The sequence below is a fragment of the Leptosomus discolor genome, chromosome 7 (assembly GCF_034619465.1).
Source record: "Leptosomus discolor isolate bLepDis1 chromosome 7, bLepDis1.hap2, whole genome shotgun sequence".
NCBI lineage: Eukaryota > Metazoa > Chordata > Aves > Leptosomiformes > Leptosomidae > Leptosomus > Leptosomus discolor.
This window is the reverse complement of record NC_141397.1, coordinates 20,750,890-20,778,637: the sequence shown is the minus strand read 5'-3', so window position 1 is coordinate 20,778,637 and position 27,748 is coordinate 20,750,890. Positions and strand designations below refer to the sequence as shown.

General features: G+C 41.3%; 1 protein-coding gene across 6 annotated transcripts in view; it reads left to right on the top strand.

Annotated features, from left to right (window-relative positions):
* The first annotated feature begins 14,985 nt into the window (after positions 1-14,985).
* The window catches only part of CAPN7 (calpain 7), a 31,721-nt gene continuing 18,958 nt past the window's right edge, over positions 14,986-27,748 (top strand). For 3 of the 6 annotated variants that reach the window (XM_086468729.1, XM_086468727.1, XM_086468724.1), the window contains exons 1-7: positions 14,986-15,087; positions 19,339-19,447; positions 21,131-21,288; positions 23,517-23,584; positions 24,688-24,888; positions 26,440-26,526; positions 27,427-27,553. In XM_086468729.1, coding sequence (XP_086324855.1) covers positions 14,986-15,087; positions 19,339-19,447; positions 21,131-21,288; positions 23,517-23,584; positions 24,688-24,888; positions 26,440-26,526; positions 27,427-27,553 — 852 coding nt within the window. Of the gene's footprint in view, positions 15,088-19,338; positions 19,448-21,130; positions 21,289-23,516; positions 23,585-24,687; positions 24,889-26,439; positions 26,527-27,426; positions 27,554-27,748 lie in introns of those variants that run through there. The other 3 variants (XM_086468730.1, XM_086468725.1, XM_086468728.1) reach the window with 3 other exon arrangements.

Below are 27,748 nucleotides of genomic sequence, written 5' to 3'. Positions count from 1 at the left end.
CCTAGGAAAATCATATTTGATACATCAGCAAGGGAAGGTGAAAATTCTTCATAAAAACACATTTTTAAAAATTACTTTTTTAGCTTCATACAAATATCACTGGCTCAGTTTTCAACCCTGCAGTGACATCTCATGGCACCACAGTAGTTTCAGCAGCAAATGCATGTTGCCAAAGAACAGTGACAGAACTGGGGAACACAAATATCTACCTGTAGAAAACTGGGTAGCTGGCATTGATGTGATGATCTGACACCATCAGTTGGTAACAGCAAACTCATTTATCCTCCCAAATAAAGCTAATACAAAATACTGCCTGTTACAAGGCACTTACATCTGTTCGTGCACAGGCTTACATCACATGCCAAGAACGTTAGTTTTAAATAACAGGAAAGAATGGATGGAGAGAATGAAATTATAAGAAACTAGGCAGGGCTTAGCAAAATTAAGAAGCAGGGCCAGAGGAGCAACATTAGCTGCTGGAAAAATCAATTCCCACCCTTTATAACACAAACAAGCTACCAGGCCAACAGTCTGATGCCTTAAGTGGCTACTTGTTTCAAGGAGAAAGGAGAGAGAGGAAAAAAAAAGTCCCAGTTTCAGAGGAATTGAAGCCATCACATGAATATCATCACAGGGAGCTTTATATATGCATTGCAGAAGCCAGCATAAATACTCTGTATTAATAACATTAATGTGTTCTTACAAAACAACTTATCAAAATGCTCAGTCAAAACTGAGTCCTAGAACTAAACCCATTGCAGTCTAACAAATCACTGCATCTGTATACACTTTCATAACGAAATGCAAGAGCAGTCTTTATTCCTTAATTAACTCAGGGCACAATATCTTTTTCTGGGTCAAAAGAAAACTACTATATAATTGATTTTCTTATGATGAATAGCAAAGCTTTTAACTAGGTCTCTTAGGAGCCTGGTTTCTTTTTGCATATGTTGCTGGAAACATTAAGGTACTCCATTGATAGAAGCAAATTGGGGAGGCAGGGGCAGAAGCAATATGTGGGCTTACTTTGTTGTTGAGGTTAGGTTTTGAGCCAAATACAATTTTTGTGTGATTATTTCTGAAGGGACCAAACTCAGGCTTATGGTGAAAACTCAACTGCCCATATCTGCGCACTACCATACCATCCCTGCACCATTACATTTTCACTCCAGCAAATTAAATCTTCATAATGTCTTTAGGGTCTTGATCTGAATGCATGTGCACTGTCTAGATGAACAGATATTGAGCTAACAAGTTATCTTTCCATTTGATTAATTTTGTGTCCTACTACAGGTATTGAAAAGTCCGAGTGTTTCCACACAGGAAATGTAAAAAGTAAAAACTCTACAGCTTTAACAGCCCAAGGTATTCTAAAATGTAAGGCTATACATTCTGCATGATCTCTAAACTCTTGACTTTTGACATAAGTAATTACTGAAGTCAAATCTTGCTGTGGCAATTTTTGGTTACAATAATAGTGATTTCAACCAGAGGACACGTAAAGAAAATCCTCAAAGACACCCCCATCTTTCATGGAAATATGTTTTCCTCCTCTGGCAATCACTACTTTTCATACAAAAGAAAGGAAATTAGAACATCTGGCAAAATGACCTTTGCAATGAATGGAGGGTTTACAAAGCTGTCTTACATAAATAAACTGGAATACTTTCCCCTTGATTGGTACATAAAAATGAGATGAGATCAAGTTAATAAAACATTCACAAGTGCACATCCTTACTTTTTTTTCATTTCCTTTTAGTGTTTCATAACCCACATCACCCTCACCTAAACATTGATTTCACTTTTTCATGTCTTTTCTTGGGACATATTTGTTGGGGGGTTTTTTTGAAGATTTTGATCTATTGAAGGGCCTAAGTTTATCACAGGGTGTCATACGAGAGAGAAAGCAGCAGCAATGTTTGCATAGTTCCCTCTAATTACAGGAGAGCTTGACTGGACATCTCAGACCTTTCAAGCCCATGTGTTCTTTTTCCAGCTTTTTTTTTATCCCACCAAATTCCCACATCCCCAGCAGAGTAAAGTAATGGTGATTTCAGAGACCAGCAATAACTGGGCAGATTCATTCAAGCACAGAGCAGGGTGAAAGGCCTAAATGAAATGGATGGAAAGACTTCGAGTGAAAAACGACTATTCAGTCTACTGGAAAAAAAGCAACTGAGTAAAGAGAAGACAGATGTTTATAAAGCCACGAACAGCTTGGAGACAATGTCTCTTCAACAAAAGGACAAGAGATCAACCGAAGCTAGATGCTGGAAGATTCACAGCAAGCAAAATGGAGGCTCATGTATTGGGTCCTTAAATTGTGGAACGCTTTGCAACAGGATGTTGTGAACACTAAGACTTCAGATAAGCACAAAGGAAGAGTCAACAAATTGAAAATAAAGTATATCAGAGGTCATTAAACAAAGTTGCCACTTTTTAGCTCTAGGAGTCCCTGATCCTTGAGTATTACTACATTTCTGCTGCATTCTTGTACTCTTCTTTATATATCTGCATTTGTTTGTCAGAGACAGGATAGCAGCTTAGAGGGACATTTGGTCCTATCAGCTGTTCCCATTCACACTTTTATGGCTAGTTATCCAGATGCTAAAATTGCTATAAAAAGATAAGCAATCCATCCAGCCGTATAGATCAAGTACAGCCCTGTTGCAGCATTTTATTTAGTGCCTCTGAAAAGCAAAAGATTATGCTCGTTAAAGAACAACACTGGTTTTTACCCAATGGCACTCATACTTTCTTAAGGACAAGAGCTCTTATAGCAGCCATCTCTCACACAGACTTCCAGGGAGGGGGTCAAAAATAACTTGAAAAATTTTTGCTGACAAATTTATCACCAGATGGAACACAAGGACTCCTCTTAGAACTCAGGTTAAAGAAGGTCATGCAGAGAGCCCAAAGTTAAGCTGTAACAGTAGCGTCCACTTTAAAAAAAGCATGTTCACAAATCACTAGTAAAACAGAGCAGAAAGACAATTTCCTGCAAAGAACACAGGGGATTTTGTCCTAAACAGTTATAACTTCCAGACTGCTCCAGTTCCAGCCCTAAACTGCTCCTTTGTCTGTTTCTGGGCAGCAAAACAGGAAAAGAAATGTTCACTACCGATACCGCTCGAGGTTGCAGTTCTAGTTTCCAGGCTATGTTCAGTGCCAACTTCTTCCTTGCTTGCAGTACTTAAAAAAATAAAGTGCAGGAATTGTCTTAGTTCTGAGGGACATTTTCATATCATCGTTCTGTTCACTCAGGTAGACATTAACTTCACTGAAAACCAAACAAATATCCTATTGGCTTTACACCTTAAAACATTCAATGCATAGTAAAAATGCAATAAAAATGAGACTGTCACATGCAAAGCCACCACTAGGTGGAAAGGTTATGACAGCCAGATTGGAAGTGACATTTCAAGGTAATGCTTTTCTGTCCTTAACTCCTTCTGATTGTACTCACCCATTTTATTTCGGTAGTTCAGAGCAGACATTCTGTAACAACAAGGATGATAAAACCCACTACATACTAGATTCTACTCAGTGTTATTTTATCACACAGTTAAATACTGCACAATGGTCCCACAGGACTAAAGGCAGACTGTGGTTGCTTACAGAATAAAAAAACAACAGCTGGCTTTTCATTTGAAAAACTGACTAGATTTTTGTTTGGCATGCTTGTTTTATTAATAGCTGGAGATTTATGGTCAGGTTAAGGGGTTAAAATGTAGTGCACATATAATTTCTTTTGTTCCAGCTACACAAACAACTTAATTCTAGTGAAATTTTCAAGGATAAAGTAAAAATTTAGAACACGCAACAACTGAATGAAGTCCACCATTACCAACACATTTGTGCTTTCAGGACTTCAGTGTCATTATTTTAGCACATGTGAGATCTGCCTGCTGCCTGTCGACTTACCTGCTTGCAATAGTGTCTGGCCTCCTGCAAAAACACAAACTCAAACAAATCATGTCACCGGCTTGGTATGTAAACCGGGGGTAGTTGGCTGGGAGGGGCTGATCACCACTCAGGCATCAGTCAGTGGGTGGTGAGCAACTGCACTGTGCATCACTTGTCTTTTCCTGGGTTTTATTTCTCTCTCTTATATTCCTTTTCATTAGAATTATTCTTATCATACTTTATTATTGTTATTATTTTATTTCATTTTAGTTATTAAACTGTTCTTATCTCAACCCCCAAGTTTTACTTTTTTTCCAATTCTCCTCCTCATCCCACTGGGAGGGACAAGTGAGCGAACCACTGTGTGATGTTTAGTTGCTGGTTGGGGTTAAACCACACCTCTCTATGGGTCTTGTTATCCTCCACCAGCTCTTCAGTCATGCCTTACACGTGTAATATCAAACAGCAACTCATCCAGTCCAACTGTCTCCCTTAGCTTTACTGAGTTGCCTGATAACAATATGAGGGGGAAAAAAAAATCCTTATTTGTAATAATCTAACTCTCACTTGCCTTCAAGCTAATTCCTTTAAGAGTGTACTGCGTATAAAGAACAAGGTTTTGGTACTAGTGGTGGGGTTGCACGGGTGGCTTCTGAGAGAAGAGGTACGGGGCTGCCCTGTGTCAGACAAAGCTGGCTCAACAAAGGACCCACTGAAGGCTAAAGCTGAGCCAAAGTTTGTCACACCTCTACGAGAACAGTTTTAAGAAAGGGCAGAAAAAGCTAAGACTGAGAGGACCAACGCAGGGTACCAAAGGAGCAACAAGGTCAGAGCAGGAGGCACTCCGTGCTGGAGCAGGTACAACCCCAAAGGGATGCCAGCCCACGCTGGAGCAAGTACACTCCCAAGGGGACTGCAGTCAGTGGAAGACCCACACCAGAGCACAGCAAACAAGCAGCAGAAAGAAACTGCTGCATACTGACCCCCAACTTCTGCATCATCCGTCACCTCACTGAATGTACTAAGTGTAACTTGCATCAATAACGAGGGGGGAGGAGAGGCACCTGGAGTGAAATTGAGCCTGGAAAAGGGGGAAAATAAGTGTTTTCCCAAAGTGTTTAAATGTTTGTTATCTTTGTTTTCCTATGCCCAAATCAGGAATTAAACATTTATGTGAATGGACAATAAATTAACTTAAATCCCCCAACCAGAGTCTGTTTTGTTAACAACAGTAACCGGTGAACGATTTCCTTGTCTTTATTTTGACCAACAAGTTTTCTCACTCCTTTTCTGCCCATTTTCTCTGTTCCTCCGCCAGCCCTGTCCTGCTCTGGGGGTGGAAGTGTGCAAACTTGACTGCTAGCTGAAGCCAACCCATCACAATGAGGAAAGTGTATAAAGCTTTAAATTTGTAACTCCTTGGGAGTACAAATCTTACAGTGTAACTAGCTGTTTCAGTAAAGGACTTATTGACTAAATTCAAGTCTCTCGCAAATAACATTATTCATGCTAATTAAAAATCCTTCATTGAAATAAGAAAACAAATAGCACCAAAAGAACACCTTAAAAAATGCACAGTCTGAATTATTCATTCTTTTTCTTCAAAAACACCAAAAAACAACCCAACAGTCAATATAAACCCTTTAGGAGTTGCCTCTCATAAACATTTGCTATCCTGTAAAGAACAGACTTCTCTTTACAGAAATGTTTTTCAACAGATGAGAGATGCATTTGAACATCCAAACAACTGTTCTGTCCTTGAAACTGAGAAAATTAACTAGGGCTATGTTCATCATTTTGATTACTTTTGGCACTTTTGAGGAGTAGCATGGGACATTAACAGCAAGAAACTATCAGTGCTCAGGTGTTGGTTTGCTCCAGAGCACTTCCTCAGTGTATAATGAAGAACACTTGCTCTCAAGTGACACCCTAGCTTTTCTTAAGACACTGTCGCATATATGTATCTATTGTAATTCATTTACTGAATAGAAAATATTAGAATTGAAAAGTAGACAGTGATTGTGATAAAAGAAGAAAAGTCAGAGGAGATAGCTGACGGCAAGAAACTGAACTAAATTAAAGAGTATGCTGACCAGCACACTAGATACCTTTTAGTGCACAACAATGAAGGCCTTCTGGTCCTATGTCAGCATAAATAAGTGAAACACAACATAGGAATTACATTTCACCTTTGTATTGTGCTGACTCGATCACATCTGTCATGTCACACTTAAAAGACAAAATAGCATTTAGCAGTTTATTTTGTCACTAACGATTCCAGCTAGCCCTTTGATTATCAACCACAGCTACATTAGTCTCTCCTACCATTCCCCAAATAGGGAAACTCGTCCCTGGCAAAGTCATTCAACAGTGTCTATGTTTAGCCCGTGCCCAGGGCTAAACTATAACAATAGCTCTATCACTCAAAGACCCCTCACCAGCCAGGGACAGGGAATCGGGAAAAGGACAGCAGACCCATGGGCTGAAGTGCTGGAGAGGGTACAGAGGCGGGCTACCAAGCTAGTGAAGGATTTGGAGCACGTCTCATATGAGGCATGGCTGAGGGCTCTGGGGCTGTTTAGCCTGGAGAAGAGAAGGCTGAGGGGAGACCTTATCGCTCTCTGCTACTATCTGAAAGGAGGTTGTAGCAAGGCAGGGGTCGGTCTCTTCTCCCTAGTAACAAGCAATAGAACAAGGGGAAGTGGCCTTAAGCTGCACCGGGGGGGAGGGTCAGGCTGGATATTAGGAAGAATTTCTTTACTGAAAGGGTTGTCAGGCATTGGAACAGTCTGCCCGGGGAGATGGTGGAGTCACCATCCCTGGAGGTGTTTAAGAGACAAGTAGATGTTGTACTTGGGGACATGGTTTAATGGTGTTGATAGAGCTCCCCTTCCTCAGCAGGCCTTGCCCCTCTAGAATGACCATGACATTATGGTGTGGGCTACCCCTGTAGCTCACTCAGGTCAGCTGCCCTGGCTGACTCAAAACTGCTAATGGCCTGCCCAGCATGGCTGGGCTGGGATTCTGTCCCAGCCAAACCAGGACAGACAGACTCAAAATTTCACAATTCAATACACTCATGAAGTCTTGCCACATCACAGCTCATGTCTATGCGACTTGAACAAAACTTGTATTCCTCTTCCTACTGCAATTCCTAATATTTTTATATTAGCTTGCCGTGGTGGTTTGGCCCTGGCCAGATGCCAGGTACCCACCAAAGCCACTCTATCACTCTCACCCCCTCAGCTGGACAGGGGAGAGAAAATATAACAACAGGCACGTGGGTCAGATAAAGACAGTTTAATGAAGCAAATAGCCACCCGCGGAAGCAAAAGCAAAACAGAAGATCTGATTCTCTCCTTCCCATCAGCAGGTGATGTCCAGCCACTGTCTGGGAAGCGGGGCTCCGGTACACGTAGTGGTTACTCCAGACGACAAATGCGGAACGAATGTCCCCCCCTTTTTCCTGTTTTCTCCAGCTTATATTGCTGAGCAGACGTCATGTGGTATGGAATATCCCTTTGGTCAGTCTGGGTCAGCTGTCCTGGCTATAGCCCCTCCCATGATTTTACCCACCCCCAGCCTACTGGGGAAATGTTGGGGAAGCAGCCTTGGTGCTGTGTGAGCCCTGCTCAGCAGTAGCCGAAACACTGGTGTGTTATCTGGCTGCCACTGCACAGCACGGTGAGGGCTGCATCTCAGGCAGACCCATTACAATATCCACCCCTTATTCCATACCACTTGTGTCATGCTCAGGTACCACATAATTTAATGCACATCCTTCTTACCAATACTTACAACTGAAGCTACATACTTAAACCATCTTTATCCCCAACATTTAATGACATTTAACATTCTCATTAACTACTATCCCTTGTCCTTTAGCAGACAGATAGTCCTTTTTCCCCAGGTCTACAACTTGTGTCCCATCTGTCAAGATGAGTGTTCAGGACAGGAGAAGCAGTATGTTCGATCACTGGGCACCAGTGCCGGCTTGGTTTTGGTCATTGCTGCTCCCTTCTGGTTCCTTGCAAAACTCTCTCTTCATCAGTCCAGGTCACTCCTGCTACATTACTCCCTACAACATACAAATTACTTTTCAGCAGAGGTTAAGTCTCCTTGGGGCACTTCCTTTAGAAAGCACAAAGGTTCTGGCTCCGCTTGGTCAATAGTCTGCATTTCTTCTAAAACTGTTACCAAATTTCATACAGACCAAAACCAAGTTTTGTAGACTCCTTCTAAAACCACAGAATTAATCCATGAAATCTGAGCAGAGAGGAAAGGACTGCAACAGTTTCAGGATTTAACATCTACAGTTCTCTGATGACTAAATTCAAAGAGTTATCAACCCAGGAATATTTTGAGTAAATTGAAAGATGTCACCCTGCCATAACTCACTGCAGAAATTTTTCTTATATTTTATACAAGATTACATCAGACTGTGATGCATGTAATTCTATATACGCATAAATAGCATGTGGAGATCTCTTAGTTAATGCAATAGTTCATAGTGTCATTGGTTCCTTCCTCTCGAACTTATTTCAGATAACTTTTATTTCATTATTAAGCTTTTTTTCCTAGTCAACACAGTCAGAAGAAACCATCTGCAGATGCAATTGCCAAAAGAAGTGTGCTTACCAACAGCAAAGGTGAAGAATATTGTTGCTATCAACATACATTTCTCATTTTTCTTCTCTCTTCCCATAGACTGGATCACAATCCCTATCACCATGACCATTTGCTTCCAAACAGATGCTACAAGTTACAGCCTATGAAGTTGAAAGACAGTGATTTAACTGTATAATGAGGAACTCTTAGAACTTTTAGAGAATCGTAGTACTTCTTGTAAGAAACTGATTTAAGACATTTTGGAGGACTGCTACAATCTTTGCAGAATTACAGTAACATGTTTTTATATTTCATACTGCTATTTCTCTAGTCTCTGGGGAGCAGAGGGACCCAAAACTTCTGGCTAGTCTGGATACTGGATGTTTGACTGCAAAACCCAAATCTAAATCTGTGACTGAGTCAAAAAAACCTTCTAAAGATGAATCAAAGCAACTTCAGCCACACTTGTATCTAAACTAAAGCCACACTAAAAATCTATTTGTTCAATTTCTGTTCTTTTAACCACACAAAAACTTCTAGCTTCAGTCTAACAGTAGATGGGCATCTAGTTGTGTAATATAATTGACTCCTTTTTTCAAGTACCTTCAAATACTCAAAGCTCTATCAACAGAAGTGTTTTCTAGCATATTAATAATCAAAATACCATACACAAACTTAAAGGCTCTATTTTCAGCTGTGCTTTACCTGCTTCTTAATTTTGTAACAGTATCATCAGTAGAAATCAGGGATCAGATTCAATCAGACCTTCAATCAAGGGAAATTTCATTTTGTAGTGAAAAAGAGTTTAATATAATCAATAGGTTAAGTGTTCAGCCCTGAAAATACAATACTTAGGTACTTTATGTAACAACAAATTGGTGATGCTTTGCATAAAAATAGGTCAAGATCAGATAGTCCGTTTAAGAAAACCTTTCATGCATTACAGAATACACACAAACCACAACCATCTGTTAAAACATTCTCTGGAACAGCTCAACCAAAGCAGACACACAGATATAGATTATAAGGAGTTGCTCCAACATAGCTAATAAAAAAATAGGCAACATTTCTCTAAATTATTGCAGAATTCATCTAACAATTAGCATATACAGGTTCAACAAGTTATTGATGAAAGAGGTCTTCATTTTCAACAATGATGTGAACAAACAGCAGTCACTGTTTAGTGAGCGATTTTACCTTCCTTAATCTCTTGTCGCTTCAGTGCGCGTCTCTAAGTCTAAGGTCTGCCCAGGTCTTTAAAATGTTAACCATCACATGTCTAAAATAATTTTACCTGGTGCTTACTGTACTGAATCAAACTGGATAACGCAAACCTACAATCTTTTAATGTAGAATAAAGAGATTATTCAACATACTTAACATGCCTAAAATAATATATATTACATGAAGGGGGGGGGGGTGTCCAATACAGTAATTAATCTTATTATTTATTTTACTTCTGTTTACTATCATAGTCTTGCTATACTTGGAACTGTAAAAATAGAATGAAATTACCCATAGTCCGAGTAGACATAAAACACTACAGTCCACGGAAGTAATGAGCTAACACTCTCCTGGCTAACCAATAGGCTCAGCATACGAACAGCATCTTGTGTAGAAGGCTTTGAAAGCACCTTGTGAAAGCAGAGCACCAGGGAAAGGATAGTCTCTTACGTTGCTCATAAGAGTAAGAATTTGGAAGGCGGTTCAATACAACAGCACTTAAAAGGCTCCCACAAAGTGCCTTTCTTTAACAAGAAGATGGAGGAAAATTTAATCATCAGTAAAATACAGGCGATTCTTAAAATGGCAATGGGGGATCCTGAGCACAGCATGTCCAAATTCTGTTTCTGAACAAACTGTCAACTACTGTAAAAACTCAGAAGTTATCTGGAATTGACTGGAAATCATCAAGTGAAGAGGTATGCCAGTGCTACAGATACTCTGGTTTGTGAAAGCTACCCCAGAAAGTTGCATGAGGATCTCATACCACTGCATATTAATAAACAGCCTGTGAAATTAAACACTGTTAAATAACAAGGGGTAAAACACCACATCAAGTACATAATGGCAGATGCTAAACTATCTATCCTTTCTCAGGGAAGGTGAGTCATTCTGGAGAGTTCTCAGAACTCCAGGCAATGCTTAGCAGTGGTTAAAGATGCAAACACAGCACTAAGAGTCATTATGAAAGAATCGGTACACCAGGATACACAATTAATGGTACAACTCTAATACTGCACACCATTTCGGTCACCCCATCTCAAAGAAAACATAGGGGCAACTGAAAAGAGCCTCAAGGATAAATCAAAGACATTGAGACAGTTCTGTTCCAGCACAGATTAAATGTATGAAGAAAGAAATAACTGAAGAAAGAGATAGCAAAGAACACAAACTACAAGCAACACAAAGATATGCAAGATGTGATCATAATTCCTTATAAACAGGGAAGAGGAGGCAAAATATTAAACTGAGCAACAGGTGTGGGTGGTTTTGTGGGGGTTTTTTGGTTTTGGTTTTTTTTGTTAAAAAAAAGGGAATGTTATCTCATACAACAGATTTAAACTATAGAGAACATTCCCACAAGATGTTTTGAACATCAGAATCAAAATGTGCTAAAGCAACAATTAAACTAATTCATTGAAAATAAACACAGCAAGAGGTATCAGAAGTGATGATATGAGTTCAATCCATAGGCCGCAGGAAGCTGAGACAAAATACCACTCTGAATTCACCCTATTCTTAACTTTTTCTACAAGCATAACTACAGTCCAGTCAGAGGACTACAGGATTTGAGGGGCCCATGTTCTGACTGTATTGCCATGACAGACAGAGTGAAAATAACCATGGAGGAATTCAAACACAGACACCTGATAGCAATACATGCTGAAGACCGAATTATATCAAAATTTTGGGGGTTCATTTTTTAATGCCTGGAAGCATTAAAAGCTATGGCTGCAGCCAAATGAAAATCAGTAAGGCAATACACAAAACTTAAGAACCATCACCAACCTGCAATGTCTACCCCTACAGCATACGTTTGGAAAAATGAGGAGAGGAACAGGCAGAGAAGCAAGAATCAAAATCGGGAGGCAGGAAGAGGAGCTGGGAAACAGCAAACTATAGCGTTATGGGAGACAAAAGGAAAAAAGGGATGAAAATGTCTCAAAGAGGAAAGACAAAGGAGAATGAGCTGATTCCATCTAATTAGCAGCAAAGGAGTATGGAAGAAACAGAGACCTGAATTTCTTCATCTGTTACTGCCACTGCAAAAAGGCAAGAACTGGAGGGAATAAGATCAAGACAAGATATACAGTTATGGTCTTCTCAGAGAACACTGACTGCAAAAGGCAGGCGGGAAGGGGAGATAAAAAGCAACTGTTAGATGAGGTGAGGAAGGCAGGCACATAAGGAAAGCAAATGGTGGGAAGCAAGGGGCACCTTTGGTGATATTTGCCCAGAATAAGAAAAACGGAAGCAGAGGAGGACCTGGATGTGGAATCTGGATTTGTGCCAGTGGAAAAAGGGATATAACAGCACAAGGTGCCAGGAGACCCACAGGAATGTTAGAATAGGAATTGTAACAACAGGGAAGTGGAACAAGCCAAGGCAAGGGGACGTGGGTGGGGAAGGTAACACCAGCAAAAGCGCAGGGTGGAGGAGGACTGGCAACTTTAAATGCATAAAAGCTTAAAGAAAAATAGGGTTCCCCGGTACTTGTAGAGCAAGCCCTGATCTGGTAGGTGGAGTCCAACTCTTGCAGTGAGAACTGGAGGACAGCAATCAGTATCACTGGTAATTACCAGAATTTGCATCTCCAGAGGATGCTCTTACTTATGACTGAGCTCTTACCACAGGTGCATGTAATAAACACTTTTTCCAGCCAACTTTTGAGTGACTGAAGCAATAAAGCTTCTGCCCATCAGCATCAGCCCTAATAACATTTGTCTACTTCCTATTACTGCCTTCCGCACAAATAGTAACACCCTGTGATATTCAACAACCTTAGTAACTGGAAGTGATTTTTTGCAGAGGGTCTTGGAAGACAAGAGTTCACCACAGACATAAAAATTTAAATGTCTAGGATACATCAGTATCAATGGGAAGAACTGACACTTCTTCAGCTACATACAAAAGGAGCCAATTTTAATATCTAGCTCCCAAACTAAAATACTACTACAAACAAAAGGCAAAAATTGATACCTATGAAGTCTTAGCCACAGTCAAGACCTCACTAACTTATCCTACTTTGTGTACTCTTAAAAGCTTCTGAAAGTTTTACAGAAGATTGACAAGAAACAGTAACGCACAAGTCATTTATTATCTGAAGAGGGCAAATCACCAGTGACCATTAATCAGTAAAAAATTAATTCTCCCAAGTGACATTTCTGAATCCTGATTAGCTAGACGAGATCATAGTTTATGCTGCAGAAAAAATGTTTTTGACATGAAGATTTGAATAAGGAATAACATTAACTGTTGTTCTGTCCAGTTCAGTCTCCTTTTCATCATGCATGTAATTCTGGAAACTTCAGAATTGCATTTGATTGGTAAATGGTTTAGTCTGAAGCCATGATACACAAATTGATGAGCATCAAATTGAAGCAGACCTTGACTGAAATTCCTTGTTCATTTTCATGGTATCATTAAGTAAATATTGAGCCAATACATTTTTATTCAGAAAAATCCTTTAGTGTAATCTGGACCTTTCCTGTGCTCAGGTAAGTGGCATAAAATATACTTCAAAAGGAAAAAAAAAAACAAACAACCACCAGCCTCATCAGGAACACAACCAAAAGCAAAGCTATAAAGATTACAAGAACTGCCCCCTACATAGCAGATCACAAAAACTAAGTAAGTTTTTACAAAGATTATTACTGCATTTTACACCAATGCAGTCTGTAAAGCACAAACAGGATAAGGAAGATAGAATGGGACACTTAATTCTGTACATAAGAAATCAGAGAGGAAAAATAATAGATTTGAGTATTTCAGTACCTAGTATGCCTGAATTTAGCTGCACCTCTTACTAAACCTATCCCAACACAGGCTGAAAACTCACACACTCATAGCTTCAGAATGAGATTATTTAGCACCCTGCCCAACACCACAGTGAAAATCTTCAGCAATGGAGACTCTACCATGTCCCTGGGGAGGCTGTTCCAATGAATAGTCATTCTTACTACAAACAATTTCTTTCTTATGTCAAGATGAATCCTCTCTCAGTGCAACTTGTCCCCGTTGCCCCTTGACTGTCATGTGGCTCCCTGTGAAGGGACCCTGCACCTCAAGGGCCTCACCCCCCAAATTAAATAGAAACTCTACAAGCATGAGCATAGCTGAACTGGTTTTCACGCTAAAGTGCAGCTAATGAATTTACAGCCACAACCCTACTAGAGCCCAGCCCTGAGGATGCTGCTTCCAGAAGAGGCACAGACCAAGGCTTCCCACCCCAGGGCTCACAGAGCAGCTCAGCCTCAGGCATTCACCCTGCATCACAACCTGGCAGGAGGGGAAAGCAGGTGCCGCAGCGCAAACGAGAAAGCAAGCACTGACAGCTGCCTCCCAGTGAGGGCAGTTCTCCCCTAAACTCCTTCTAGGGAAGAACGAAAAAAAATGCTGAACGTCCTAGATAAGACATCCAGGTTATGAAACTACCAGCCTGAAGCACACCAGAAGCATTATGACGGGTTTTTTTTTTTTTAAGAGGGCTCATACAATACACCTTTTCTGACTTGCTTTCCACGTTACACTTGTACGACATGCAGGTGCCCGCTGAGAACGCTCTTGAAGGGCCATGAACGAGGACTACACCACTCACCTCTACAGCCTGGGGCTTCGAAGAACCCAGCAAGTACCTCAAGCACCTCCATTAAAGTGAGGAAAGACAAAAACAACCCACTGAACAACCCCCTCCGCTTTACGCAGCAGGAGCGCCCCCGTCCCCGCACCCCCGGAGCGGCTCCCGCGCGGGAGAGGCGGGATGGGGGCTCACACCCCCGCGCGCGCTCTCCCCGCACGCGGCCGGGCAGGCACGCGCCGCCCCTCCTCGCTGCCCCCTCCCTGTCGTGCGTCGCGTCGCGCGGCACGCACGCGCGCCCGCCAAACGCGCGAACCCCGCCCATTTCACGCGTGTCCGAGCATGCGCAATGCAAACCTCACGCCCGCCCGGCATGAGGCCATCCTGCCACACCTTAAGCAAAGCCCAAAACAACGCTCTAGGCGCATGCGCATTGCGCCCCCGCGGCCCCGGGCGGGGCGCGGCCGGCCTTGGATGCCCGGGCAGCCGCTGTCAGGGCAGGTGGGCGTGGCCAGGGGAGAAGGCGGTGGGGATGGGGGCGGGGCCGGCGGCCGCGGCGGGGTCAGGGAGGCGGGGGAAGCGGCCAGGCGGGGGAAGCGGCCGCGGAGCCGGCGGCGGGGTGGGCTTGGAGGGGCGCTGTTGCCGCCGGTGGCACCAGGAGGGAACCGGCCATGGACGCTACCACGCTGGAGCTCGACGCGGTGAAGTTCGCGCAGCTGGCGGTGCAGCGGGACCAGAGCGGGCGCTACCAGGAAGCGGTCTTCTACTACAAGGTACGGGGCGGGCCCGGCGGCAGCCAGTTCCCTCAGGGCGCCGGTGGCCCCCTCCCCCTCGCCGCCAGGCACCCTGGGGCCCTTGAGCTACCGGTGGGTTTGTGCTCCTCCCTTAAGCCCCCAGAGGGCCGGGGGAGGGAGGGGTATCCCACCGCGCCCCTGCGGCCCGGCCCGGGCCTGCCCTGCCGGCGGGGAGCGGTGCGCTGGGCGCCCCCCCCGCTCTCCTCCCTTGGCGGGTTTGCTATGGAGGCGGCCGCGCTGTTCGGGCTCGGGGGAGACGCGGCAGTCGCAGCCGAGAGGCAAGCGGAAGGCCGGGCGTGCGCGTCGAAAGTTTGTCTGTCTCCGGAGGAGCGGCGTCCTTTGGGGCAGGTTGCGAAATGCGTCTTCCTGCGCTTTATTTTTAGGTGGGAACAAGTACTGTCCGTGCGGGGCTGTTTACTGGCGGGCGTAGGGGTAGCACTGCAGCTGCGGTACTCGGAAGGGGGTACGGGCACTTCTTCCAGCTGCTGGAGACACAGCCCCTTCGGCCCTGCTGGGGAAGCGTCGTTGTAACCTAGCTAAAAACGTCCCTGCCCCGCTGGTTCTGCGCTTTCGTTCCTGGCCGCTCCCCTACCCCCGCCAGGCCTGGACGACTATGAGTTTGATGCTGGAGATGTCAGCGCTGAGCGTTCTGGAGAGCTGCAAGTGGGCATACTGCCGCTCTGGAGCATGCAGTGGGAAGCGGCTGTGTTGGACAATCAGCCACCGAATAAGTAGAGGAGTACGTGGTGAGATACAAGATGCTCAGCAGTAAGCTAGCTTCAGATCACGAGCTACTAGTGACATGTTTTTAACCCCATCTGAATGTTCTTTCTATTAGGGATCCGATTTTATTATTTCAATACAGCCTCACGTTGGTGTGGTGAGGTTGATTCAGTGTCTTGCTCAATATCTATAGACTTACTGGTATTTAGTGGCTTCTATGCAACCGTTATGCGTTTTCCACCTATGTAAGTTGTCTCATTTTGTTGGATTTATGTTTTGCAAAGTTACATTAAAGTTCCATTCCCATTAGCTTTACTTCTCACCTGCGAGAAGGAATTTCTTTAAAGCCTGTGTTTATGCTCGTTGCAGTAATTATTCCAAATATTCCATTATTCTGCCAGAATAATTGTCTTCCATTAACTTGCTAAGAGCTCTGTAGTTGGCCTTTTACTTCATGAGTACTAGGTGTCTTTGAAATGTATAAAAAGCAGGGTTATTGTCATGGTGGCCTATGCACGTAGGCGTGAGAAGATAAGAAGAGGAATATCTTTTTTTTTTTTTTTTTAACCCGTTTGTTAGTGTAAGGTGAGCTAAGTTTATAGATGTAAAGTACTTATATGCAAAAGTTATAGTGACCCGTAATAATGCTGATAAGCTCTGTGCTTATCAGCAACAGTGTCTGTGCATGGTCTGGTGGCTATGTGCAGTACTACTTTGTTACAATGCATTTCTTGGTATATCTGGAAGAAATTATCAAATGCTTTTCAGAAGAAAACCATCTTTCTGTGCAGATAATCACTGTTGTATGCTTTTGTGCAGCGTGTGGAAAATCTCTTTCACTTGCTGCATACAAGTGATATCCCTGCTAAGTGCAAACACGCATCCCTGGCAGTCTTGGTGCACATCGAGCTGCACGTGACAAGGAGGGTAGTCTAGACAATGTTTTCTGGTATGCAAAAGCTAGGCCACAGAGCAGCGCAGTGTGGACACTGTTATGTAATAGAAAAGCTTTGAATCACAACTGCAGCTAAGATTTTTGGTGTTCAGAAAGATGACTCTTGGCAGTTCAAGATTAGATATTGACTCTTGTGCCAGATTGTATGTGAAGGTGTTGCTGTTCAAACCTATTGTGATCAGGAGGAGTGAGAGCAAACTCAGCAGATATTGTTAAAGCAGAATTCTTGTATGTGTAATTTAGCCTAGGTAAGTTTGCTTTCTCGACGTTGCCTGAAGAATCACGATGTTAGATTAAACAGGAGTAATTACAAAATATCATCTAGTATTTTGAGGGTACTTTATGCCTTTTTTTTTTTTTTTTTTTTGTACCGGCCAAACAACAAAAAAAAAAACCTCTGGCCTGTCACCAGCTTTCTTGTCAACTGCTCTAAGCAGCTCAGAGCCCACTGGTGCAATTGCAAACACATGAGAAAGCTTGGGTGCTGAACTGGATTCTGCAAGAGCTTGACCTTAAGGATGAAGCATGGGCAATCCTACAGTTTGCGAATAGATGACAAACGGACCTGTCTGAATGGAGTTCCTATGGCTGGCAAGTGCTGTTCTCTAACTGTTGTCGTGTAACTTCAATAGATCCCTAGAGGAGGGCTGTGTGCGAGCCAGCTTAGGGTAACTTGCTAATGGTGCTCTATGGAAATGTTGGAAACATATCTGGGCACCTGTTGGCTTCAGCAAAACTGCTGCTCAGTTTGGCAGTTGACCAGCAGTTAGCAGCTTGCAAACGGATGATCAGTAGTTAGCTCAGAGTGACTGTGGCACACTACTGGTGCTAAAGAACAGTAGTGGCATTGAAGAGATCGTAAATACTAACTCTGAATTGCACATTCATCTTACCACTGGAAACAGCTGGTGTGCTGGCTCTGCAGGCAGCAGTTGGTCAACTGCTTCAGTCCTTTAGAGGCTTAATTTGTAAAAGACTTTTCATTATGTTCACATCTTAAAACAAGGAAAAAAAATTGTGTGTTATATCACAGAAACAACATCAGTTATGCGTTGGGTTTGCTGCACTGGTTTGAAAATCCACATTTGTTCTTTGCATCGTATGTATACAGCTTACCAGTATGATAGAGCACCTGTTTTGTCGATCTGTACTTGTGGTATGTCACAAATACATACGTCCTTTAGGCAGATACCTGTAGTGCACTTTTTGCCCCCACAAAAAGCAGTGGTATGCTAGACCTTAATAGTAGTTAATTGCGATGTGTAAATGGAACAGTACTTCTATTTACCCCGTGGACATTTTATGTGATGTAATATGGTGATGGATGTTGGCAGGGAGTATGCGGTACTTGGTTCTGTGATGCTTGTCGGTGAAAACTTATCCTGATAACAAGTACAGGCTGCATCAGGATCAGCTTTAAGCTTGGCCAAACTAGGCAGATACGTATGGGAGCAAACTGCTGAGCTTGACAAAAATCACGGCCATAAAGCCCTTTAAGAGACCCTCTGGCCGTGGCTCTGTGCTGCCCTATGCGGAGCAGCTCTCTAGTTATTGTTCTGCTTCCTACATACTCAGCCTGCTACATGACCGCCACCTCTCTTCTTACTGCTGCTGAGAAGACAAGCACTGCCACAAAAGTGTGGTGCTTTTCCGTGCCAATAATGAGGACAAAGTAAGGTTTATATCCTCTTTTTTTTGAGTGACAAATTATAATTCTCCATATGCTTCTGAGACTGTGTCAGCTCTGACTGTTTATTGCAACCCTGCCAAACCTTATGTGTTTTTCATAAATTTGGTGAATGGATAGACAGCTTATGCAACTGAAGGCATTTTTTCTTAATAAATTTGTGCAGTATGGAAAAAGCCTTAATGCAGGTAACATACTGTGCTTCTGAGCTGGAGGTGTACACTCCCTCCTGGAAGTAGATTTTCATCAATATCCAGTGTTTTGTGTGCATACAAACATTTGAAAAACAAAGTTTGAGGAGCTAGGAAACTTTAAAGTTGTAAACTTTCCAGATTTAATACCTTTATGTAAGTAATAGTAAAATAAAAGACTTTCTAAACCAAAATTCTATGCATTTGATTTTGAAAAGCTTTATATTAGTTTACTTTCATGATTATCAGATTAAATGCAAATAACTAGTGAGTGGCTTTTTTTCCTAACCTTAAATCCACAGCTTTGAAAATAAAAGGCAGTTAGTGGCTTGTGAGCTTTACTTAACTCATTTCAGTGCATGCTTGAAAAATTTTACTTGTCTCCTAATTCCATGCATTACTGTACAGACAGGCCTAACATCTGGTCTTAGAGAACCTCAAAAGGGTTTTTTTGTAGCCTTACAGGTTGTCCCACATGTGAAAAATTGAACATGATCTCATTTATAACTTGAAACTTGTTTTTTTCCAGCAGAATTTCCCTGCAGCCACTGACTGTTTTTGCAGATGCAGGGGCTTGCTTTCATGCAGCTCAGGCTGCTCTAAGCCCTCTGTTTATGGAAGGTAGTTTTCTAGGCAGCAAACACTAACTTCATCTCAAATTGTTCTCCCTGTAGGAAGCTGCACAAGCCTTGATTTATGCTGGGATGGCAGGGTCCAACTTGGAAAATATTCAAGAAAAAATAAATGAGTACTTGGAGAGAGTTCAAGCTCTCCATTCAGCAGGTGGGTAAGGAGATTTCTAATTAAACTGCTGCTTAAATTAATTGAGTGGAAAGCCTTTTGGTGCTGTGAAATATGTATCAAAGATGTTTGCTGTGTTTTTTATTATTCTAATTTTCTTGTCCTTTGTGAAGGACCACAAATACAATGCGCACATCAGTGCTTTGAATTCTGATACATCAGAAATGAAGCAGGGGCTTACTTCGTAAGGACTTGGGTGTGGGTATTCTTCCCTTTTAAATATTCTTAGGAACCTCATCTGCAGAGCAAACCTGAGAAAGTAGTTAAATAGAACGACAAACATTGATCAGGAACAAATCAAAACTTGGATCTAAGCCTCAGCTGCATGATGGATTTAGGGCAAGTGGGTTCTGGTATTTATGCAGAATTACTAGTTTTGAGAGGGCAGAAGAGCTCTTTGCTCTCATAAGGGTGTCCTTCTTTGATCCAGTTTCAGTGTTTGTGCTTAGACCAAAATGTCAAGTTTTAGCAGACTTGCAGTTCTCAGTTAGAATCAGAGAATCACTTGGACAAAAAGGGACCTTGGGAGGTCTACAGACCAATCTCCTGCTCAAAGCAGGGTAGACAGTGATGTTGGAACCAAGTTGCTCAGATCCAGTCAGGTCTTGAAAACGCCTAAGGACAGAAGCTCCCTGGTGCCTCTGGGCCCCTATTCCAGGGAGCAATTGTCTTTTTAGAGATTTATTTTTTTATATATAGTTGGATATCTAGCTGGATTCTCCCATTTCAATTCACAGCCACTGCTCTCATTCCCTGTCTTTGCACCGCAGTGACGAGCCTGAATGTACTTTTCTTGATAACCTCGCAGTTACTGGCAGGTTGCTTTTAGGTTCCCCCAAAGTCCTCTCTCCTCCTGCCTGGACAAGCCATGCCCCCTCAGCTTCTTCTCAAAAGGTGACGTCCTCCAGCCCCAGCCATCATTAGGGACCTGAGATTGGATGCAGTATTCCAGATAACAGTCTGCAGAGTGCCGAGTAGAGGGTGGTAATTGCTTCCTCCCATCTCGTGGCTGTGCTCCTGCTGACACAGCCCAGGCTGCCGTTAGCCTTCATCGCTGCCGGGGGCCTGCTGGCTCGGGCTCCCCCAGCTGTGTCCCAGGATCCCAGGCCCTTCTCCACAGAGCTGTACCCTGCAGGGTGTTAGTCTGTCCTGAACATGGGGCATAGCACTTGTCCTGGTTAATTCCCTGAGGTTCCTGTCAACCTGTTACTTTAGCTTGCCTGTGTCCCTTTGAATAGCAGCTGTGTCCTTGAGTGAATCTGTTTGGTGGGGTCTGCAGCCTTGATGAAGGTGCACTCCATCTTCTCCTTTAGGTCATTAGTAAAGGTGTTAGATGAGATAGACACCTGAGTAACTTGTATATTACCATAGGTGATGTGTTTTCACAAATGATGCAATATTTTGCATAATTAAACATCCTTATCCTTAGTGTAGTATGAAAGAGATTAGTTGACATGGGAAATATCCTGACAGTGTGTCTCTGCTTCGGGAGGTGGTTTTTTGTCCTTGCAAAGGTGTTTTTAGTGAAGTTTAGAAAGATTTGGTTTCCAGCCAAGAAATAGATATTGCCCATCTGATTAGAACTGCTAGTTTCTTAGTACCATGTTAAGGATGTTTTTATGTGTCTGCTGCTGCAGAAAGCTAAATACTTTCTTTTTCATTTAGTTCAGTCACAGAACACAGACCCTTTGAAGTCAAAACAACAGTTGGACTTGGAGCGTGCTCACTTCCTAGTTACACAGGCTTTTGATGAAGATGATAAAGGCAATGCAGAAGAAGCTATAGAGTTGTACACAGAAGCGGTGGAACTCTGTTTGAAAACAGTATGTTAAGCTACAGGTTAACTTGGTGGAATTATGTGATGGTAAGAAATTCTTCCACTTACACAAGTGACTGACCCTTAAAGGCTGGCTTAAAAATGGAGTACCTGTATTTATAAAAACTATTTTTTTTAATCTTTTTGCCCCCTGTTTTGTTTTTTTTTTAGTGTTTCTTCCAGTCTTTATGTTATGTTGGTAAATTTGTAAATTTATGGGGACTTGTGATCTACGTGTTTTTTCTGAACTGCATTATACTAAAAACTAGATATATTCTGGAACCTTTTTAATGTTAATTTTTGCCCTGGAGTGAATGCAACACTAAGACAGAAATTAAAAACGGTTAAAACTGAAGATGACTTGCTAACGTGTGAGCTATATTACTTTCTGACTACATGAAAGGAAGTAATTTAAGGGAAATTTTTGTGTGTAACACTTCCTGAAAATGTAGTGATCTACTGATCCCCAAACTAGTAAAAATACTACTTGATTAGTCAGTGCTCAACATTAAAGCTGGTAGAAGTGAATTAAATTCACACTGAAATTTATGGTAAGGATGAATTGGCCGTTATGTAAAAGATGGAGAATATAATTACAGGTGCTGCTTTTTTTCCCTTTTATGTCCAGTTGCCTTAACTAACTCATTACAGGAAGAGTTCACCATCATAATGTAACTCCACCAAGTCTGTTTTTCTTTTTTCCTTATTTTCCCTGTTTGTAATGTAAATATATGTGGGTTGTTGTGAGGGGAATGTTACTTTTGCTACATGCTAGAGTAAAATCTTTCCTCTGAATTCTGCAAACTGGTTTTATGCAGGCTAAAAAACCCTGGTGATACAGTGTAACCAGATCAAGAGCCGCTAGAACTGCTCTAGTTTTTCCACTTGAGCTGTTGTAGCGGAACATTTTTGGTCTATTACATAAAATTTCCTGCGGCAGCATACTGTTTTTCCTCTGCTGTGTTACTCCTTCTGTTGTGTCAGTGCATGCAAATATTACTTCCATATATTGAAGTTAGTCTGAAATTATCTCATATTAACAACTGCTTCTATTGGGTATTTCATTAGATACAGATACTGCTGAAGTTTCTTTTAATCTTGACTAGCATATTATTTTGTTGAGATGACTGTAGTCATTGTCCCTCGGGGCGATCAAAAAGGTCCTCCTTCTTCCCAGGATGAAAGAAGGTTGAAAGAACTCTGCTATCTTGAAGCTTTACTTCTGTCTTTCTCCTCAGTATATTCAGGTGGAGAGATTTGTTTCTTCTTTACCCTTGAAGTACTCTGAGAGCAGCCATTCCTCCTCTTCCATGGCTGAGCCCTAGATGAATGTGCTGGTGTTCCATCTCCACTGCTTACCTTCATATACCTTTCAAAGTCTTTTCCAACCAGGAGCTCTAAGGTGTAGCTTGTTTGCAAATGAAAATAGTTGCTTATAGAGGGTATTTCTGGTTTTGTTTCTTGGGGTGAAAGTAGCTTGCTTTTTGTTTTTTCAGTTGACCTAGCTGACCTGGGAGAAGTGGTCAAGGCACAAAACCTTCTTGTGGGTATCACAGGGGAAGGCAAACCTTATGTTGCACCTCTTGCAGGTTGTTTAGCTGCAGTAGTCATGCTTCATCTGTAAGGGAAACAAGCATCAACTGTCATAGCTGACCTCCCAACTGGGAGCAGAAGTCAGCACTCTTGATATCTGTTTTGGTACCATCTCATGGATTATTTTATGCCTTAGATGTGCAAGAACAAGATTTTTAACTTGCAAGCAATCTTGTTTGTTTGTATTTTATGAAAGTAAATACTCAAAAAAATTTTTTTTTTCTAAGCTACCATGATCATTTTGGACTCATTTGGGGAAAGGAGTTGGAACACATCTAAGCTCAGCAGTATACGTAACATTTGTTTTTGTCTTCTTTCTGCCCATGGTGTTTTAATGTGGTTAATTCTTCTCGCAGTATACAGTGTTTCCTGTGCTGAAGAATTTTAAATATCACTTCTGTTCTATGAACATTCACTAGAACAGCAAAATGATATTCACTTACTTAGTATGCTTTTTATGCCAAGATTTTAAAAAAAAAAAAAAAAAAGAAAACCAAACCATTTGCTCATTTCAAAGGGGAATTAGAAAAAATAGCTACTTACTGTTTGCTATAACCTGTAAGTGTGGAATTTGACAAACTGAGCTTATAAAACCTGTGGGTTTTTTGGATGTGTAGCTTTGTCTTTTATTTTGCACTTAAGGCTACTGAAAATTCAGAAGCAGGCCTCCAGTCAAAACTGAAACAGCTGGCTCGACAGGCACTGGATAGGTGAGTGTTGCCAATGTTAGTAAACATACTTGCTCTCAAATCTGAGTGCACGCTTTGAGTTGGATTCTCAACGTAGCGTGTCTGTTCTGTACTGCAAACAGTATGGATTTGGGGTGGACCTAGCTCCTGTAGAGTTCTCCTTGGAGACAGCCGCCAGCTGGTATACCACTAATATAGCAGCTGTTGTGCCAAACCTCTGGGATCTTGAGAAATGCAGAATTAGGGAAGGACTGTGTCTTTGTTAGTACCAATGCACTAATTTAGTCTTCAGAGATACAAATCGGAGCACATTTTGGCTTACATAAAAATGCTGAGATCAGGCCAGCATGAAGTCAGGTTGTCAGCATCCCTTCATAAGGAAGACAGCTTGGAAACTGGGAAATACTTACCTTGATGTCAGCAATCTAGTTGTATGGGTAGATCTATTGGAGTGGAGTCTGTATCTGAAACAAGTTACATGAGTGTAAGTTCAATGTAATTCTTTTTAAATCAGCTATATTATGGGAATAACGTGCTGTGTTGGGCTAAGTTTCAGTGTAAGCTGGTTTTCAGCACTTCTCAGTCTGTGTTTAAAAAAAAAAACCAAACAAATGTATTTTGCATATGTGTGACTGTCCAGCAGCTTAATGAAACAACAACAAAATATAGCTCCTGGATACACGATCTTTAAGCAGTTGAGAAAGCTAGTGGGCTTTTACTGCTATAGTAGCCGCTAGATAAATTAAGTCCTGAAGGTATGAGAGGATGCGAATGGGTCTTCTCTCTGTGTTTCAGTAGTCTTGTTCTGAGGTTCCAGATAATGAACACTTACACAAATTCTTCTATTAGCATAATTTAAAGGGAACAAAAATCTTAACAAGTTCTGCCAAAAGTAGCTTATATATGAATTGAAAATGCTGTATTTTAATTGATTCTTGAACAAGAAAGTAAAGAAGTACTGGCATCAGAGATTTATTTTTCTTAGAAAAAGTGGTATTGGTCAACTTGGGCATTTGTTCATTCCATTTAACATACGTGGGAATGTGAACCAAGCAAATAAATAGTTGAACCCTAACTACATTTTTATCGTTGTTGCAAACAAAGTGCATTTTTATTTGCTTTAGAGCAGAGGCACTGAAGGAATCGGTGTCAAAATCATCTCAGAAGGAGAAGTCAACTGCAGCTAAACCAAATCAGCCAGTCAGAACATTCTTTCCGTTGGGACCTGATTTTTCTTTAAACGATAAACCACAGACAATCAGAGCGGTACAAGCTAGTGAATCTCAAGGTCAGAAATACACTGCAGAGGAGATTGAAGTACTCAGGTAAGGTGAAGACAAGTTTTTCCAAAATGTTATCATTTGTGGTCACATCCTTTGTGTGTGTAACACAGTAGACTGACACTGCTGAAGCATGAGGTGTATAAACAGAGATTGGAAAACCAACTCTTACAAACCCCATTGCTGGTATTACCTACACCCTAATACATTCTTGTATTCTCTACGGTGATGTAATCAGTGGCTTTTATTCACAGCCCGTATTTCTAGAGTGTATTCAGAAGACAATTTCTTGTAACTGACTACCAGGATTATTTTTCGTAGCCTTGTTTTTGTATGTTGCACATAACCTACCTGACGAAGTTCGCGGGAGTTCTGTCTCTGAGATGCCAAGGTAGAAAGATGTTTTTATAGATCATACAACTACTACTTCACTGAAAATTCAGGAAGCGTAATATTTTGTAGAACTGTGACTTCTATTACATCTGGTTCTTTTGGCTTTGATTTTTTTTTTTTTTTATTACAGGTGGAATAAGCTACAAATAATCCATAAAACCTTTAGCCTAAATAATTAATTTTGAAAACTATCAATTGTATCTTTAAAATACATAAAATAGATGTCTAAAGATGTTTCAACCTTCCTCTTCCTCTCCATACAATAAAAAAAGATTGTGGCAGAGGTGATGCTCAACACTGTCCAGAATTTGGTCATAAACCATTTAGTCTGCTTGTTGACTTTAAGGGACTTAAATAGACTGAGGATACGGTTATGAAGATAGAAACGTACCTGTGTTTGAAAAGTTGCAGAGCATTAAGAGTTATCTTATTAAAATTTCCCTTTTTTTCCCTCTTGTAGTGCCTATATATTGAATATTTCTGGTTTTGCAGATGGTCTGGGTGTGTTTCGGTTGGGGGTTTTATGGGGTTGGGTTTTTTGGTTTAGTTTGGTTTGGGATTTTTTTGTTTAAGTCTTGCAAGAGAATTTCAAGTTGTTTGACATCTTTAATCATCATCTGATTTAAAAATATTTCACATACCTTTTTCAGGTAGCTCCTTGTTTGAAGCTTAAATTACATTCACATTTAAATATGATTCTTACTTTTTAGAAAGTATCCTGTGTGCTTTAGTCTAAAATGTACTAATAAATGTGCAGTATTTTTGTTGTTTGACAAAATGTTCCAAAATACTGCCCCAATTAGATGAAATCTAAGTTTTGCTAATTGTTAATTGCCGTCAGCTTATCCTAAGACTCTTTGAGAGGCTTAAGGGACCTGAGAAATTTTGTTTAAACAGATGTAGTTTTAAATGTGACTTCTAGAACTATAAAGGTTTGTGGCTGATAATAATTTCTGTCCTGGCATGGTGAATTGTCCACAGGTGTGTACTTGCAGGATTAGTGACTGAGCCATCAAGTACTGCACTTTCAAACTCAAATAAATACAGTGGTCTCTTCATTTTCAAGAGGTAGCTGTCTGGTTTTCGGCAGCACTGTGTCTTGTTAGTTTTTAAAAACTGATTTTGTTATCATCTGGAACTTAATCTTTGCAAGATGATAGTTAAGTTTGTAACTATACTTTTTTTTTTTCTTATGACTTGCAGGAAGACTTCAAAAATTAATGGCATTGAATATGTGCCTTTTATGAGTGTTGATCTGAGGGAACGTTTTGCCTTCCCTATGCCATTTTCGTAAGTGTGATTCAATTACTGAACTTTACTTTTGTTTTTATTTCCAAAACTTTCCCTATTTGCTGTTTCTGTGTTTTCTTTTTCAGAGTTTAAGATTGTTTAAGTGGGCTTTTAAGCATAATTCAGGTAGAGATATTTAAGTACAACTGCTTCCTCCTTCTGGTCTGATCTTAAAACTGTGTAATGTATGCTGATCCTGCTCTGCAGTGCTTTTGTATTTCTGTCTTCAGGCCTGTAAGGACAAAGCTATATTTGGCTTTTTGAAGTATGGGGCTGGGCTGGCAACTTGGGTCTTTCCTGGTTCTGCTGCATGCTAATGAGTTGAGCTCCCTCTGCCTCAGTTACCTGTGAAATAAAGGTGATAGCCATTTCCTCTGTAAAGGACCATTGTGAGGAAGAGTGATCTGTAACTGCTAGACCTTCATTCGTGAGCATTAATAATATGTTAAGATTGTGTGGCCATAATAAACAAAGACACCTGGGGTTGGTTTGGGGTTGGTATTTTTTTCAATTTTCTGCTAAAAGCTGGTCAGTCAGACAAGCCTCAATATTTTCAGAACTAAAGAAACTTCTGATTATTAGTTCATTGTATCGAAATAAAGTGAAGAATTTGAGTTTCTGCTGGCTTTTTGGAATTTCTTTCTCCTGCTCTGTCCTATATAAAGGAAGTTCTTGGGTTTCATTTCATGTTTTTAATATTTTTGCTTTTTTTTCCCCTAAAAATCACAAACTTGGAGGTAGTGGCCTTTGAAATTGTTTTACAGCTCTATATACCAAGCTGTGTAACTGTTCTGCACATATTTTGCACATCTATCAGACATATATAAGACTGGACATACCATGAAAAGCTTTTCTAAACTGCTATTGATTTATTTCTACCTTTTTCTCTCTTAAATCTAGTGATAAATGCGGGAAGTTACCATTATCTCCCAAACAGAAAGCGATGTTTGCCAAGTGGGTGAGACCAGATGACATCACAAATAACCCTACGATGATTTATACTGTATCAAGTTTCAGCATAAAGCAGGTAAATTGTTCCTAAAGAGAAATGTGTGCTGCAAGCAGTTTATTGCAGGGTATTTAAGACCACCTTGTTCAAAAAGGAATCTCCAAATGTGAGAGTGCTTTCCTTGGCTCTAACAAGAGTAAATAAATAAATACATACATAGTGCCACTTCCGGTTCCATACAGAATAAACATGTGTGTTTCCAGCTGAAAATCC